Genomic DNA, 17,853 nt, shown 5'->3' on the forward strand with positions numbered 1-17,853 from the left:
TGTGTGTTAACCGACTGTTTATAAGGAAGGCACTTGGTGAACAGTAGATAAGTGTTTGGGGAATCAGAAATTATATGCAGATTATTGACTGGATGGAGGTTGGTGGTGTTCTTGTTACTCACATTGTTCAGGGGTCAACTGTGTTCGAATCATAAGCACACTTGAGTGCATTACTGGTAGACATCTGGTAGAGGTGGCTGTGCCTTCTAACCATGGGTGTGTACCAGTCTCCTAGTGACTGTGTCCAGGACACATTCCAGACCCACTGAGTCACAGTCTCCTGGGCCTAGGCTTTGGTTTTTTGAAAAGCTTCCCTGTGATTTTGGTGTATAGTCTGCTTTAGGAACTATTGTGTTACAGCTTCTAAGATAAAAGTAGATTAAATATTGCATGGCATTTATATCTTACCAGAAATAAAGTCCACATTCTTCCTTCAAGGGTGTCAAAATCTGGTCCAAACCTTTCTTCATAGAATTTCTGCCAATATTTCTGCCAGTATTTTCCTGTGGGTCTGTTATGTGTCAGCAAAACTGAACAAGCCCTTCCCTGCTGCCATACCTGTGTTCACTCACGCAGTTCCCTGCCCCGAACGTCTTTTCCCTTGCTACCACTTGTCCCTCCTCACAGGAGAGCCGCAGCTGTGACTCCTTTCTCTGAGTGTTCCTCGGGACTCACCTGGCCCAAGAGAGTATCATTGCCTTTCCGTGTATTTTGTTCTTGTCATTGTTTCCCCTGAACCTTTTAACAGTGTGGGAAACTATAACTTGAATATGTTGGGAGTTAACAGAAATAATCTTTTCAAACCAGTGTGTGGCTTGTTTTAGTTTGTTATTTAACCTGTCTGATATACCTGTGTATTATATCTGTCTGTTATAATCTGTTAGAGTCCTAGTTCTATGAATGAAGATACATATTTTACTCATTTTAGCAAGAAAATAGAGTTCAGTAAATATTTCTTGAATACATAAATGAGGTATCTTCTCAGTACTCGGGAAATCAAGCAGAACTTGGAACTGCGAGGTAGACTACATCACAAAATTTATGACACAGGGAAGGGGAGAGAATGTCCCAGTCTGTGCGTTCTGTTTGCCGTGAGTTGGTGAGCTGCTCAGACGGGTGGAGGGCTCTAGTCCCCGCCCCGTCAGCGCTGTGAGTTGGATGTTCGTCAGGACAGTCTTCAGTTATTCAATAAGCTCGCACTGAAATGGGACTCTGTTGTCTGTGAACCCGAGAGTCATTTGTAGTATCTGCTGTCATGGGTGCTGGTCTTAGTACCACTGTATGTGTTGAATTTCTCTTCCACCTTAGGTAAGACTCTTTCTGTGTTTAACGCTGGAGCTTTGGTTTTCTCTCTGGTCGGGTCCCGCCCTTGTGAGGCGGCACGTCCTCTCACACGGAGCGAAGGTCGGGACTGAGTGCCGGGTGTGTTACGTCAGTAACTGAGGGGTCCGCTCCATTCTGTACTGGGTAGTGATGAGCACTGTGCTTACTGTTGACTGTCTTCTTATTGCTGAGTAGTTATTCCCTTGTTTAGCCACAGTTTATCTTTCCTGCTGTCATCTTTTGGACAGCATGAAATCGGCACATTATTTGTCTGAAGATTTACTTGACACTTATATCCAAAGTGCACGTGATCTTGATTTTTCTTGTTTAAAAGGTCATTAAAAAGTAATACAGAAAATGAGAGCAAAAAACTTGTGTGTAATGTTGATGGTGGTGACATGTGCACGCAGTGGAGGGCGTCCGAGTCTGGGGCAGGGGCGGGGGTCTGTGGTTCTGCCCGAACACGCAGGTTCCTGGGCCTCATCTCCGTCCTGGTGAGTCACAGTCTGAATGCCGTTAGTGGCTGTCAGTAGCAGAGAGGACTCCTCCCGGTGCGTGTGCTCACGTGTATTTTGTCTTTAGCCAGTTACACAACCGAGAATACAGTTACTGGCTCCTGACACTTCAGTGACCTCACACAACTGTTTGACAAATTGCATTCTTCCTTTTGAGAGGTCTGGTGACAGTGTGGTTGTCATTCTCTGTAGGAAATCTGGCTGTTTTCCCCCTACTTTTTTCCTCTCTTTGCTTTTGGGGTTCTTCAATTTTACTCAATTGTGGTTCCTTTTTATCTGGCATACTTTGTGCTTTCTGAATCTGAGAAGTTATTATTATTATTATTATTATTTTTTATCAATTCTGGAGAATCCTCTGCTGTTATTTCACCTAATAGTGACTCTTCTCTGTTTTCTCCCTTTTTTTGGATCCAGTTATTAGTTTAGATCTTCTCACTCTACTGCATGTCTTAACCTTTCTTTCATATTTTCAGTCTCTTTATATGTGATCTATGCTGGGTCATTTCTTCAGATCCGTCTTCAGTCTGCTTGTGGTCTAATCTGCTCAACGAATTTTAAGTCTTATTTTTTTCTGCTCATGCTTTATTTCCTGTATTTCTATTGGCATTGTGGACATCCTTATTTTATATTCTGTATTACACAATACTAGTATCTGAAGTCTGTTTTCATTGATTATTTCTTTTGGCTTGCTCACAGGGTGTTGTTTCCTTGTTTCAGTGATGATTTGAGAAAAACAACAACAACAACAAAACTGTGACATTACATTTCCACAGTCTTAGTCACTGAGAAACCCAGGAGCCCGGACTGAGGGTACATTTCTCCCAAGAGGATTTGTTTTTACTTCTTCTGGGAGCCCTGGAATGGCAGTGACCCAGAAGCACTCTAAATTTCTTGGCTTGGGAGGTTTCTAGGACAGGGCAGGTATGATGATAAACTCCGATGCTAACTCTACATGCGGGGAAGCGCGAGACGGTGAATTCCTAAGGAGGACTGCCCCATCCACGCTAACCTGAAGAATTTCAAGACACGGTATCCCAAGTCCACCTCACTGGCCTGTCCTGGGTGCTTGCTTCACTTCTTCTGGTCTTAACCTCTTCCAAGAGCCTGTCCTTACATATCAGTTCATGTAGTTGGAATCCTAACCTACTCCCACTTTATTCTGGAGCCTCTCCCACTGGGATTGGATTTGGTGCTTGCAGAATCTCTCATTTCCTTGGAAAATGTTTTTCTGATGGCTTCTTCAGGTAACCACCAGTCTCTGAGAATGGCCACTCCTACAAGAATAATATGCATGTGCTTTAACATCTTCAAAGAACCATATACACAATTCCTACAGTGAGGTTGGTAGTAGGGCTAATTGAAACAACTGCCTTCAGAAATAAAGCTGTTTATTGAATGAAACTATAAAGTTCCAGAGAGACAGAATGTATTGGAGAAGACCAATAAATCTTCAGGTGATCAAAATTGTGTGCCAGCAGTTGTGAATTTTTTCCCCTCTGGGGGATATAATTTTTAATATGGGAACAGTTTTGATGTGTAAAGCCCATTGTGTGGAACCCTAGCTCACAAGCTCTTACCTTTGTACTTGTCAAAAAAGACCCAGTTAGAATAAGTCATGTTTTTTTGTTTTTGTTTTTCAAATTTTATTTGTTTATTTGAGAGAGAGTGCACTAGTGGTGGAGAGGGAGAAGCAGGCTGCCATTGAGCAGGAAGCCGGATGCAGGGTTTGATCCCAGGACGCCAGGATCATGACCTGAGCTGAAGGCAGACACTTAACTGACTGAGCCACCCAGGCACCCAAGTCATGTGTTAATGGAGAAGATTTATTAAGCAATTTGTTTACTCATTAAGTTTTAAAAATTCATGTTAGACATCATTCTCTTTAAAGATGATTATAACAATAATACAGTCCCCTTTCTTGTCTTATAGCAATATGTGATCATTAACAACAGAGATCCTGGTGAAACGTTCCTAAATCTCTTAACTAATCATGACTATGAGATAACATGGGTGTAGAAGCACAGGGGTTAAGAGGTGGGACTGATGCTGGCCTTTGCATTACGACAGTCACAGGTGAACAGAGGGCCAGAGGCCCACTAGCAGTGTTAGGGGAGATGTGTCAGGGTATCCCTCTTAGCCACAGCTGGAGCCCTGCAGAGACAGACAGGTTCACGGTCACCACACATCGGTGGGGAGGGAGGGCAGGATTCACTTTGACACCCTGCCTGCTACCACATGCGCAGTCACCATCCTGGCCCACTTACGTTATCCTCTCGCTCAGTTTTCACCACACTCTTTCTTTCAAGGTCCCGAGAACTTGTCGCTTGAGTTCTTGTGGATTTGTAAGTGGATTTGTAAGTGATAGTCAAGCCTGACCACAGCCTTTCTACCAGAAAGCTGCATGGCAGTTGGACTTTGACCTTTAGCTGAACCTCTGGGTCTGTATTAGACTCTGCAGTAAGTTCTCCTTAGCGGAACTGCAGGGAACGGGTGTCATAGGTGTGAACTGCTTTCCCCGCATCTTGTTTCTCTTTCCTTATTTTCCTTTCCTGTCTTTATAAGTTAAGTAGGCGTGCATGCGGTACCAAATTGGAAAAGTATGGAAGGCGCATGAGGAATTTTGGAAACGTTCATTCCTTTCCCTGGCCACCAGTCACTGAGTTCCTCTCCCTGCATAGAGCCGTCACTGCCGGTTTCTTGTTGCTCCATCCAGAGATAGCAACACGAGGCGCATGCTTCGTGTCTCTGCAGCGCCGGAGGTCCGTGCCGCATAAAACACCTGCTTGGCGTCTTGTGTTTATCAGGGCACGTCCTCCCTGTCTGTACACAGAGCACTGCCTCATTATTTCTGTGTAACGCCTTTCTCGAGAGAGCATTCACCTACTCTAAATGTACCCATTTCAGGCGTACAATTTCAAGGTTTTCCGGTATACTTAGAGTTTTGCAACCATCACCAGCCACTTAATTTCAGAACATTTCCATCCCCCTGGAAAGGAACTCTTACACGTGATTAGTCAGTCATCCTGTTTCCTCCCATCCCCGTAAGCAGTTGTTGATCTGTCCGTTCTGGGAGTTGTGTAGGAATGGAGTCATTCACCGTGATCTCTAGTGACCGGCTTCTCTGATCGACCATAATGCTTTCAAAGATAATCATTGTAGCCTCTGAAAGTACTTTATTCCTTTTGATTGTTTCGTTGCTGGTAACAGGCATTTGGGTGGTTGTTCCTTTTGGCTGTTATGAGTAGTGATGCACTGACGATTTATATACAAGTTATTGTTTTGATGTATGTTAGTTTCTCTTCATTGTCCATACCTGGTGGTAGAATTGCTGGGTCATATGGTAACTCTCTTCCAGCGTTTTGAGAAAGTGCCTCCAGTTTTTCAAATGTCTTCCATGTGGATATTCAGTTGTCCCGTCACTTTGTTGGCACTGCCCTTGTTGAAAAGACTACTCTTGCTGAAAAATCCGTTGACTATGTGCTAAGGGTTTATTTCTGTACCCTCAGTTCCCGTTGACTCGCTCTGTGTGTCCAGCCTTTTGTCCGTACCACACTGTCTTCATTACTGAGCCTTTGTTGTGAGTTTTGAAATCAAGAAGTATGAGTCTTCCAATTTTTGCTCTTTTTCAAGATTGTTTTGGCTTTTCTGGGCCCTTGCATTTCCATACGGATTTTAGGAATGACTTGTCAATTTCTGCAAATAGGCCAGCTATTACTTTGCTATGGATTGAATTGAATGTGTAGATCATTTGGGGGCATATTGTCATCTTAACAGTATTAAATCTCCAGTCCATGAATCCAGCATGCCTTTGTTTATTTAGGTCTTCTTTAAATTCTTTCAATAATGTTTTTTAGTTTTTAATGTATGAGTTTTGACATTATTTTTTTTTAAAGATTTTATTTATTTATTTGACAGACAGAGAACACAAGTAGGCAGAGAGGCAGGCAGAGAGAGAAGGGGAAGCAGACTCCCTGTTGAGCAGAGAGCCTGATGCGGGGCTCGATCCCAGTACCTGGAGATCATGAGATCATGACCTGAGCCAAAGGCTTTAACCCACTGAGCCACCCAGGTGCCCCAAGTTTTGACATTATTTTGTTAAATTTATTCCTAAGTACTTTATTCTGTTAGATGCCATTGTGGATGGACTTTTCTTAATCTCATTCATCTCATTCTTTCTGGCAGAGTTGTGTTATATATGTCTGCCGTGATCTACCAGGTGTTATTAATAATAAGTCCTCTCTTGCTACACATTTGGGTTCTGATATATTGCTGTTTGCAGACCTTGTCACTGTGAGTGTATCAGTAAGATGAATTCCAGGAAGGAGGTGTGCTGAGCCAAAGGGTATTCAGATATTGGAATCATCTGTCCAATTTAAGTTGAATATACACTCCCTGTTTATAATTTTATAGCTTATTTTTCAAACTTCTAGTAGTGGGCTGCATAGAAAAATGTTTCAGACTCTTTAGTTGATCTTATTTATTTATTAAAAATAATGAAATGCTGGAAGAAGTTCATGCTTTTAGAATATCGCCTATAGCAGTGTTGTCCAATAGAGCTTCCTGTGGTGACGGGAATGTTGTGGGTCTCCGCTGCCTAGTAGCGTAGCCGCCCGCCGCTGCTGAGTGCTTCTGAGGCTAGAGTGATTAAGAACTGAATTTTAGATTTTACTCCATTTTAATTAATTTGGCTAGTGCCTATTGAATTGTATAATTACAGTTGCTTTCGGATTTAAAAGTTGTGGACGTTTGCAGAAGTCTTTGTCCAAAGTGCATTATTTCCTGAGTAACACAAGGCAGCCGTGAGTGGTTGTAGTAAGTTTCGTCAACACACAGGTTTCAGCAAACAGTCCTTCCTTTGTAGCCATGGAGCCTTCACCCCTTTGACTTGATCGCCTACAAACAGTATTTCGGTGGAAACACATATGGGTCCTACTTAGGTTTGCTGTCTCTTTTTCTCTTTTTCCTTTTTTTAGTGCATATGTCATCTTAATGTAAAAGGTAGGCTTACATGAGGTTTTTATACATGCATATTCTTTAAAATCTGTACATAAAATATATGACTCTATATTGGTGATTATAGTATTGGTCATTATTTTTAATGACCAAATTTAATGACCATATTTTAAGCTGGTGCCTTCATAACCTGGTACTCTGGCTCCGAACTAGGCTCTGCCCTGGGCCATTTCACTCATCATTTCTCCTTGGCATTGTCACATACTTTGGAAAAGGCTGTAGCTACCATAAGCTGCTTGCTTATGACCTCTACTTCTCTTTCTAGCCTAAACTTTTATTTTTTAGCTATAGATTCTATATACCAAGCAAGCCACTATATTCCTATACTACTGGTGTGCCATATGCCTCTCAAACTGAGATGATCTAAAAGAGAAGGAAATTTTCTCTGGAAGCCCTTCCTCTTCCTCCTGGCTCTATTTGCCATCCAAATTAATGGTAATGCTATCTTACTACCAGAAATCTAGGAGGCAAAGACCTACCTCCAGCAACTGAATTACCAAGTTCTGAGTTCATGGCTTTATCCTCTCTTCTCTGGGCTCCTCACCAATTTCCTTGCTTCTGGCTTTTATCCTTTCTACCCATTCCACATACCAGTTCTGTATGTTCTTGGCAGAAAACAAATCTCTTATATTTCAGTGGCTCCTGCTTGCTGTAGGATAGAGCCCAGACTGCTTAGAACGGTGCTGTGGGTCATTCCTCCATGAGCTGATGACAGCAGAACCTCTTGCCTGTCTCCAGCCATGGCACTCTTTTAGGCCTTTGTGCTTCTGGTCACCTTGTGTCCAGGCCTTGGGCCTCCACCTGTCTGCTGCCCCGACCCTCCACACCTTGTCCTGGTCAGTCCCAGCATGTAGGTGTTTCTGCCATCTCCCCCTCCATGACAATACCTGGGAAGCACTGCTTGTGTTCATGTATCCCTGTTGACCTGCATTTCTCTCCTTGCTAGACTGCGTCCCTCAGTGCTGGGCTTCTCAGAAGCTTTTGCTGCAATGTGGTAGACACTCTTCTGACTGTGTGTGGGATCGGTGGATGTCTTCTTACACACCTCTTAATTCTGGCTTAAATTTTTTCTGTTAGTCTTTTTCAACTTCAGTAGTAATATTTCTCCCAGGTCCCACTTATGTTTTATAAAATATTCACAGTACCGGTGGCTTAAGAGGTGTGTAGCCCCGTCATATATATGTTGTTAGGTGATCAAACAGTTAACTCCTTTCTTGTCTAAAATGTTAGTAAGTTGGGAGGCAGGTCTGTTTACTTACTTTGTCACCAACTTTTAGTTGGCTGTGTTCCATATTCTAGGAAACAATGTAGTCTTGGAAAATAAGGTCTAAATTGTTCTAGCTTGAAATTATGATTATTTCTGTTAGAATTTGGGGCATATGTTTTTGTTTTTGTTTCTTTGTTTTTTTAACCTGCCTATGCCCCAAAAAGAATTGGCTTCCATTCTTGAATACCCAGCTTCTTAATTCCTCTGGCCATTTTAATTACTTAAAAAAAACCTGGACCTCAGTTGAGGCCAAAATCTGATAAATTAACATGAACTGCTCTATTACTTAACTGAGAACTTACTTGGCAGCTGTATTCATTTTCTATTGCTGTGTAACAAATTACCACACACTTAGCAGCCTAATACAATACCCATTTATTAGCTCATAGTTCTGTAGGTCAGAAATTAGGGCTGCACAGCATGACTGGATTCTCATGACTGGAAATCAAGCTGTTGGCCAAGACTGCGGTTCTCTGTTGGGGCTCAGAGCACTCTTCCAAGATGACTGGTCACTGGCAGAACTCATTTCCTTGCATTGAAGTCCTTGTTAGTCCTTCTAGCTGTTGGCTTGGGCACTGTGCTCACTCCCAGAGGTCGCTGGAAATTCCTTGCTCTGTGGCCCTGATGGGCAGTTCACAGCATGGTTGTTTGCTTTCTCCTCTGTCAGCTGCGGCACGACTTTCTGACTTCTGTGACCAGCCAGAGAAAACCCTCTCCTTTTAAAAGGCCCATGCAATTAGGTCAAGCCCACCCCAGCATAGCTGCCCAGTTGCCGTGTAGCATAATATTGTGGTAAGAGTGGTATCTTGTTCACAGGATCTACCCACATTCAGAGGAACAGGGAATTCTGTAAGGGTGAGGGTCCCTGGGGCTCAGTTTTAGAAGTTGGCCTACCACAACAGACACTTACCATTCATGTTTGATTTACCCAAAGTTTGGAAGTTTTTTCATTAGGGAAGAACACATGAAATCATTATGGGTTTTTTTTTTTTTTTTTTTCTCCTTAGCTGTGAGGCTTTACCCCAGTGTTACAGCAAGACTTTTTGGATAAGCTATTTTGAGAGAAAGTATATATTGATTAGTTCTGTCCTTAAGCAGAAATGGCAGATTGCTTATTCCTCTGGCTGACAGTTTACCATCAAGAATGGGGAGTTGGAGGGAGGGAGTGAATTTTAGATTAGGTGGTGGACATAGGGGGAAAGAAAACAAAATTTGGCTTTATGTGAATGTTCTAGAAGTTCATTTTGAACTTCCTTTTTTAAGTATATTTTGGCTAAAGATGAAGCGAATGAATTAATTTCTTAAACTAGTGTTAGTTGCCATTGATATGCCATTACATTGATAATAAAGGAAAGGCCTTTTTTCTGCCAAATGGGAAGTTTATTTGTCCTTTTCTCTGCTCAAAAGAAATAGCAGCTGGAAGGAAGTCGGGACTCCGGGTGCCATGACAGTGGGGGGCCGATGATGGGTGCATTTTGCTAGGGTTCGTGTTTCCTCCCTTGTGCGGTAGAGCCAACGTACATGAAAAATACAATAGGCAGTAGATAAACATGGTAAAATCATCTCAGTATTATAATATTTAAGGAAAACAGCTTGTTTTTTTAACGGCATTTTTTGCTCATCCTATTTGGAGTAGTGAGAATATTTAGGTTTCCTTTGTAGGGAAAAATGAATATGTAATCCTTTGTGAAAAATAAAATGACAAGTTGGAATTTTGTTTCTAAATTTTCTTATTCTAGTCCCTGAGGGTGGTACCTTGTTTATGTTATATGAGAACATGTTCTTTAAATTAATTTACAGAACTACATGCTGCTTTCTACTGTAATGTGGCTGGGGCAGTTGTGAAGGTACCATGTGTACAGATTTTCTAAATCTAAATGTCGGTATCTCTAATTTTTCTTGTAGTCTATCCTTTCTAAAGTGGACATTATAAGATACCTGTGTGTGTGTGTGTGTGTGTGTGTGTGTGTGTGTATGCGCGCGCGTGCACGCTTTTTTGCTTTTAAAAAACCACCTTTTTGAAGTTGCTTGGTACATGTTAACAGTTAATCCCATTCCCCTTCCTTTTCTCTTTTCCCTACCGCCAGCCCTCAGCAACCACTGATTTACTCTGTTCTCTGTACATTTGCCTGATCTGGACATGTTCATGTCAAATGGAATCCTACACCGTAGTCTTTGGTGCCTGGTATTTTTCATTTAGCATAATGTTTTCAGGGGTCACCCATGTGGTAGCATATGTCAGTACTGCATTTCCTTTTTTTTTTTTTTTTAAGATTTTTATTTATTTATTTGACAGAGAGATCACAAGTAGGCAGAGAGGCAGGCAGAGTGGGGGATGGGGTGGGGAGCAGACTCCCTGCTGAGCAGAGAGCCCAATTGGGGGCTCAATCCCAGGACCCTGGGATCATGACCTGAGCCGAAGGCAGAGGCTTTAACCCACTGAGCCACCCAGGTGCCCCTGCTTTTCTTTTTATTGCTTAATAATATCACATTTTATTTATTCACATTTTATTTATTCATTTATCAGTCAATGCACATTTTTTGTCTATTATGAATAATGCTGCTATGAATATTTTCACACAAGACTACGTGGGGACATATGTTTTCATTTCTTTTGGGTATATACCTGGAAGTGGAATTGTTGGGTTTTATGATAAATCTGAATTCAACCTTCTTAGGAACTGCCCAACTGCAGAGCAGCTGGGCCGTGTAACAGTCGTGCTGCAAATTCAGGGTTTTAATTTCTTTAGGCTCCCCAATACTTGTTATTGTGTGTTTTGTTTTGTTTTGTTTGTTTTTAAATTATACCAATCCTATTGGTTGTGAAGTGGTATGTCATTGTGATTTTGATTTTTCATTTCCCAGACAGCTAGTGATGTTGAGCACCTTTCATGTGATTATTGGTCATTTACAGGTCATCTTTGGAAAATATCTCTTCTAATATTTTTCCTTTTTTAAGTTGGGTTTGCCTTTTTATTGTCAAGTTGTAAGAGTTCTTTTTATTTTTATTTTTAACATTTATTTTAAAAAAGATTTTATTTATTTATTTATTTGACACAGAGAGAGAGAGAGATCACAAGTAGGCACAGAGGCAGGCAGAGAGAAGGGGAAGCAGGCTCCCCGCTGAGCAGAGAGCCCGATGTGGGGCTTGATCCTGGGATCATGACCTGAGCCCAAGGCAGAGACTTTAACCCACTGAGCCGCCCAGGCGCCCCCTATTTTTAACAATTTTTAAAGATGTATTTATTTGAGAGAGAGCACATGCGTGTACACACACATATGAGCTCAGGAGGAGGGGGAGAGGGAAGCACCGAGTGTAGAGCTCAAAATGAGGCCCGATCCCGTGACACTGAGATTATGACCTAAGCTAAAACCAAGAGTTGTTGGCTCAAGCAAGTGTGCCATCCACCTGCCCTGAGTTCTTTTTCTTTTCTTTTGTTTATTTTTACTTTTTAAAGATTTTATTCATTTACTTGACAGAGCACAAGCAGGGGGAGTGGTAGTCAGAGGGAGAGAGAGAAGCAGTCTTCTCGCTGAACAGGGAGCCCGATGTGGGGCTCAATCCCAGGACCCTGTGATCATGACCCGAGCCAAAGGCAGATGCTCAACTGACTGAGCCACTCAGGTGCCCTCAAGTTCTTTTTATTTATTTGAGAGAGAGAGAGCACAAGTCAAGGGGAAAGGCAGAAGGAGAAGCAGACTTCCTGCTGAGCAGGGAGCCTGATGCGGGGCTCGATCCCAGGACCCTGGGACCATGACCTGAGCCGAAGGCAGATGCTTAACGACTGAGCCACCCAGGCGCCCCCCTCAAGTTCTTTTTATATTCTAGATATATAATACCCTTATCTTGTATGATTTGCAGGTATGTTCATCCTTTCTGTAGACTGGTTTTACTTTTTTGATTGCCCTTTGAAACACGAAAGTTAATTTTGATCAAGTCCACTTTATCTTTTTTCTTTTATTGCATATGCTTTTAGTGTCATATTTAAGAAATGTTGCTTAGCCCTAGGGTAACGAAGGCAGTCAAGCCTCTGCCTTTGGCTCCGGTCATGATCTCAGGGTCCTGGGATCGAGCCTCACAGAGCCTCACATTGGGGTCCTTGCTCAGAGGGAAGTCTACTTCTCCCTCTCCCTCTGCCCCTTCCTATGCTTGTGTTCCCTCTCTCCCTGTCTCTCTGTCAATTAAATAAATAAAATCTTTTTAAAAAGGTCTTTGATCCATTTCAAATTAATATTTATGTTTGTGGGAGGTAGAGTTACGGCTTCTTTTTTCTTTCTTTTTTTTTTTCCATTTCATACAGATGACCAGTTTTCCCAATACTGTTTTTTGGAAGGAGCATTCTTTCACCGTTTAATTGTGTTGGCATCCTTGGCGAAAATATTTATGAGTTCCCTGCATGGCTTCTTAAGTGCTTCTAGTAATTCTTATATGAAATAACTTCTTGATGGTTTTCATCAGGACTGATGAAAAGATATTTTTTTAAATCTGTTGATAAATTTCATGAGTAGGTATTTGGTGATAGAAACAGCTGCTGTAGAAGCCATGAGAAACCACTGTGAAGAAGCCAACCTTAAAGATGGTGTGGCCTGGTCCACACAGCTGCCCTACAGCAGATTTACCAGGGCTTCTCCTGTGTGGAAGCAGTAACAAGGCTGGATGGGATGAAAAAGATAATGATTGGGACTGTAACATTGTTCTGAGCCTTACTATGATGAGTTGAGTGACTTAATAGTTAGTGATAATTGATGTGAGGCAGGTTACTAGGAGAAGCCTTAAAAAAAAAAAAATCACAGGGCACCTGGGTGGCTCAGTCAGTTAAGCATCTGCCTTCGCTTGGGTCATAATCCTAGTGCCTGGTGATCGGGTCCCACATCGGGCTCCCTGCTCCTCCGGGAATCTGTTTCTCCCTCTGCTCCTCCCCCTACTCATTCTCTCTTTCTTCCAAATAAATAAACCTTAAAAAAGAAAAGAAAAGGAGGGAAAAGAAAAATCTACATTTATTGGGTGACCAGGAATCTGTCCTGTGGGGTGGTGATCTGAAGGGTCTGGAGTAGTGCTGGCCTCATTTGTAGTTCAAAGTGTTCTGGTAGTCACGTTAAAAAGTAAAAAGGATCTCGTGAGTTTAATTTTAATAATATATTTCATTATATCCCAAACATTATTATTTTAACATGTAATAAATATAAAATTATTAATAAGATATTTTACATTTTTTGTATGAAATCTTGGAAATCCAGCGTGTAGTTTTACACTTACCTTGATTTGGATTAGTCACATTTCAAGTACCTGCATGTGGCCAGCGGCTGCTGATTTAGGCAGCATAGACCTAGATTCTTTGGTAGGATAGCTGGTTGGAATGTTACGTCAGCATTACTCAGCTTGCTTTATACTTCAGGGCACCCCGACTCATCCCTTTAACCTGAGAGAATTGACTGCCTTTGGGGGAGATTTCTGCCTGCCTGTTGAGTGTGGTCCTCACTGGAGGGATGGGAGGTGCCTATTCATTGAAACCAGAGGGTCTGAGAATTTTGTTAAGCAATGTGGGCATCTTACCAGATGGGTGAAGAATAAGAGAAACTCATTGTGAGAAGGTATTTGAGCCTCTCAAATGAGAGAAAATGAGCCCATGAAAATTAGAATTTCTTTTCTCTTAACACAGATACAATCTACTCCATAGAGATGAAGCTAAATACAGAGAATACTGTGAGAGCAGTGGATCCCTAATGGGCATGACTTTGTCCCCAGGGGAGTTGTCCACGGCTGGACCCAGTTTTGATGGTTGCACCTGGGGGTGGGAGATAGGATGTTACTGACGTCAGCGGCTTGAGGCCAGGGATGCTGATAACATCCTGCCGAGGACAAAACAACCCCTGCTACCTGGCCAAACGTAAGAAATAGTAAAACAAGAGCCTCCGGTTCTGTTCTTTTCATTCCTTGTTCCCTAGTTTCTATAGGGAATAGAACACGTTTTCTTTTGAATTTGGAGAATCTCCTTGTTTATTCATATAACATTTCTAAGGAAGAAATAGCGAACTTTCAAAGCATTTCTGATTGAGCAGACTTGTCAGCTGGGTAGATCTGCTCACGGCCCTGAAGAATGAGTGGGTCGCATGAGACCATTCATCTTGCTAACCTCCTTTTCCCTCCGGAGAAGCCGAGGGATGGGTGCAGTCCTCCCCTGCCTCCCCTTCCGCGGACCTCTCTTCTGCCCAGTACATTCCCCTTGCAGTAAGAGCACATATGTTAAAAAGAGAAGGAGCGTCTGCAAGGCTGCCAGAAAGATGATCACACTTGCATAAGGTCTGCTGGATGTATTTTTGGACGTATTCTGGCAGTGATGTGGGTGTTTGGTTGTGACTCTTCCCTTCCCTTCCCTTCATCATGAGCAGTGGTTAACTCAGAATATGATCACCACCACGCTCCTAATGTTTGTCACCCAGAGGGCTGTAACTTTGAGTCTTCATAAATTCTAGCAAGTAGAAATCAATACAAGTCATTTTCAGCTCATAAGCGTTCGTTAGTTTTGCCAAAGGTGGTCCTGATTGCCAGCGTTTGCCTTTAAGGACCCCTACCTCTTCCTGGTGACTGCTAGTGTTTCCTCTGCCTACAACCCTTGCCCCTCTTTGTTGCTTGTGGCAGTGTGAGTTTTGGGGACGAACCACATAAATGAACTGTAGCTAACTTAGGCTAAAGGCAATACAGTAAATGCTATTTGGAGGATCTTAGATGTGGCAAGAATTTAGAGGTCCAGCTTAGAAGGGGTCAGTGGTCAGGGCAGCTCTGCAGGCCCTGCCTCGTGCCAGCAGCTGCAGATGAACCTGCGCCCTGTGACTGCTGATCCGAAGGCACCAGGGCTCTCAGGTGACCTCTAGCTGTCGGTGCCCTCACTTGTACCACCAGGAAGAGAGCAGATCTGGAAGCTGCCTTCCACTGTGCAGAGAGTAGTGATGTCTTGAAGGGTGTTTTTAGAAGGGGAGCCATGAACACTGGGCAGGCCAAAGCCAAGAGCAGTTGTCTACCACATTAGTGCTTGTGGAATTCCCCTGCCTCCCAGACTAGAGACCCCCTGCTCACCTAGTGAAACTCTCTCTGGGGAACACAGATACCTTCTGCAGGGTATCCGCACATCCCCATTTCCTACCTACGCAGCTCTGGTCGGCTCAGGGAGGGCAGTGGTGGTTCCGTTGCTAGGGCAGCTTGTCTTAGTTGAAGGGAGAGATGTGGTTCTATGCCTGTGTTGCGACCTTCGATTCAAGTTTCCCCGGAAGGGCATGGTTAGAAATAGCAGTTACATTTTATAGTAAGTGAAAGCTTGATTTTGTAGGATTGCATTATGAATGCCTTATTTATTTAAGCAAATATATTCGGTATACTCTTGAGTTTCTAGGTTCCTGAAAGAAGGTTTATATATGTAATCTCTCAAGCTTAAAAATGTTTTTTCATTACAGGCTTTCTTAACTTTTGTAAAAGAGCATAATTAATCATCATTGAGCCTTTATGTGACAATTAGAAATGACCATTTTGCAAACCTTGCATTAATATATGGACAGTATCTGTGTTTGACAATGGGTGTTTTTTTTGTTTAATTTCCAGTTTGGGGACGGTGTTCTTGATAAGCAAGGTTGATCGATAACTGTGAATTCTGTGATGAAAATGACTGTACATCAGCTACAGTGTGTATTAATCAGCTTTTAGAAGCATCCAGGAAACCTAACCACATTCTTACTATTTCTATAGGATTTCATTTTAAAATAATGGAAACTAAGTCCTTTTTTACGTTCAGGGCTGCTTTCATCTGTCTTTTTGTAATCTCTGTGGGATGTGTTCTAACTAATAAGGCTGTGTATCACGGGGGTGAGGGTGAATACTCTTTCTGTTTCACTTATATTTTGTAATCTTGTCAGGACTTAAGAAATACTGAATCTTTGAGTCAAAATATGTCTGTAAAGTATAATCTTTCCTCCTGACCTGTATGTTGAAACATTACTTGAATTCAGCTAGAATGACAAAGTGACGTTAATCAACTCTTCTTAGTGTGTTTTATTTTTTGTCTTGTATTAAGAAACGCTCATGTGTGTCCATAATGCAAGATTGACTTCTAAGTAAACAGGAATTTTTCCTTCCACTGTTTCAGGCCGGAGCCTCAGCAGAAAGCTCCCTTAGTTCCTCCACCGCCCCCCCCGCCGCCCCCGCCGCCCCTGCCGGACCCTACACCCCCAGAGCCGGAGGAGGAGATCCTAGGATCCGACGATGAGGAGCAGGAGGACCCTGCCGACTACTGCAAAGGTGATATGCTCGTGGCCACTGGGCCGCAGGGGTTTGTCAGGCGGAGTGAATGAGGCAGATTGCGTGGTCTTTATTAAATTAACCTTTTGGTGTCAGCATCATTTTTAATTTCTGGGTCATTGAATATAGAACGATACCCCAAAATGTAAGAAACATCCGAAGGAAAACTGTAACCGATAGAAAATATATACATATGTACATTCACACTGAGTACTTACCAGAGGATTTAAATCTACTAATAGAATTAAAGATAGTATTAAGCAACAATTAAAGATAAAAACGGAGTAAGCCGTCTAGGAAGAACATAGAGACTTGAAGTTACCAGGCTCCTGAGGGGGCCAGTTTAGCTCTTGGGCAAGACTTTTGACTTCACGTTTTCAGGCTGCTAAGACTAACAAGGAAGCAGCCCTTTCTCTGTATAGCATTGAATTACATAGTATTCATTGTCTGTGGAAAAGAAAGCCTGTTCATTTGTTTACAGAAACAGGCATTTTCCTGGCATTGTGCTCAATGAAAAAGACATTCTGTGGGTTCTGCCATTGTGTGACATAGTGGATTATGTTTTTAGCTGTGATTTTGCAAAAGACACAGAAATTACTCAAGTGAGGGACGCCTGGGTGGCTCAGTCAGTTAAGCGTCTGCCTTTGGCTCAGGTCATGATCCCTGGGTCCTGGAATCAAGTCCTGCATCAGGCTCCCTGGTCAGCAGAGAGTCTGCTTCTCCCTCTGCCTACCGCTCCCTCGGCTTGTGTGCACGGGCATGTACTCTGTCTCTGACAATTAAATAAAATCTTAAAAAGAAATTACGCAAGCAAAGTATTGCTTTCTTGATGCTTCCTAAAGATCAAGATCATAGAGTTAAACTCCTTCAACGCCAAGCATGTTGTATGATGAATATCGAGAACAGTGGGATCCAGACTCTATACTTGGTATAGATGGGACTCTGAGAATGCAGGAGAAGGGAAGTTGCTGTGTCCATTTGACTCCCCTTTTTACTCAACTTACTCATCTGGAGTTTCACTCTGTCTAATAGAAAATTATCACAGTCCGATAGTCTGAGCTTCTGAACATGTGATGAAACACTGATTTGCTACAGATTAAGATAGATGTAAAGCAGATTCTGTGCAGAATAATAATAGATGGTAGAAGATGGATGCCTGTTTAGGCCATAGAGCATTAATGACCCTCTGGCTTTGTAGTGTCACTTACCTCGTGATTACAGGCCATTCATGTATTGGTTATGGAACATTGTGCTTTTTAGTTACCTATTAGGAGGAAGAGAAAATTATGTTCTGCTGTAAAAGTTTAAGAACCAATCTTCCACTCTGACCTCATTGTTCCAAAGAATGGGTTTCTACATGTGGAATCTGTGTTTTCTTTAGGAAAAGGAATGTAGATCTTCAGCATTTTTATGAGGAGTGATTGTGACCCCAGAGGTCTTTGCCATCT

General features: G+C 42.3%; 1 protein-coding gene across 5 annotated transcripts in view; it reads left to right on the top strand.

The window, feature by feature from the left end:
• SRPK2 (SRSF protein kinase 2) overlaps positions 1–17,853 on the top strand; it is a gene marked incomplete at its 5' end in the record, with an annotated part of 240,730 nt that overhangs the window by 145,053 nt on the left and 77,824 nt on the right. For all 5 annotated transcript variants that reach the window (XM_080817911.1, XM_080817912.1, XM_080817915.1 and 2 more), the window contains one exon: positions 16,254–16,405. In XM_080817911.1, the coding sequence (XP_080674037.1) occupies positions 16,254–16,405 (152 nt within the window). The remainder of the gene's footprint in view (positions 1–16,253; positions 16,406–17,853) is intronic.

The sequence above is a fragment of the Martes martes genome (assembly GCF_963455335.1).
Source record: "Martes martes genome assembly, chromosome: 11".
NCBI lineage: Eukaryota > Metazoa > Chordata > Mammalia > Carnivora > Mustelidae > Martes > Martes martes.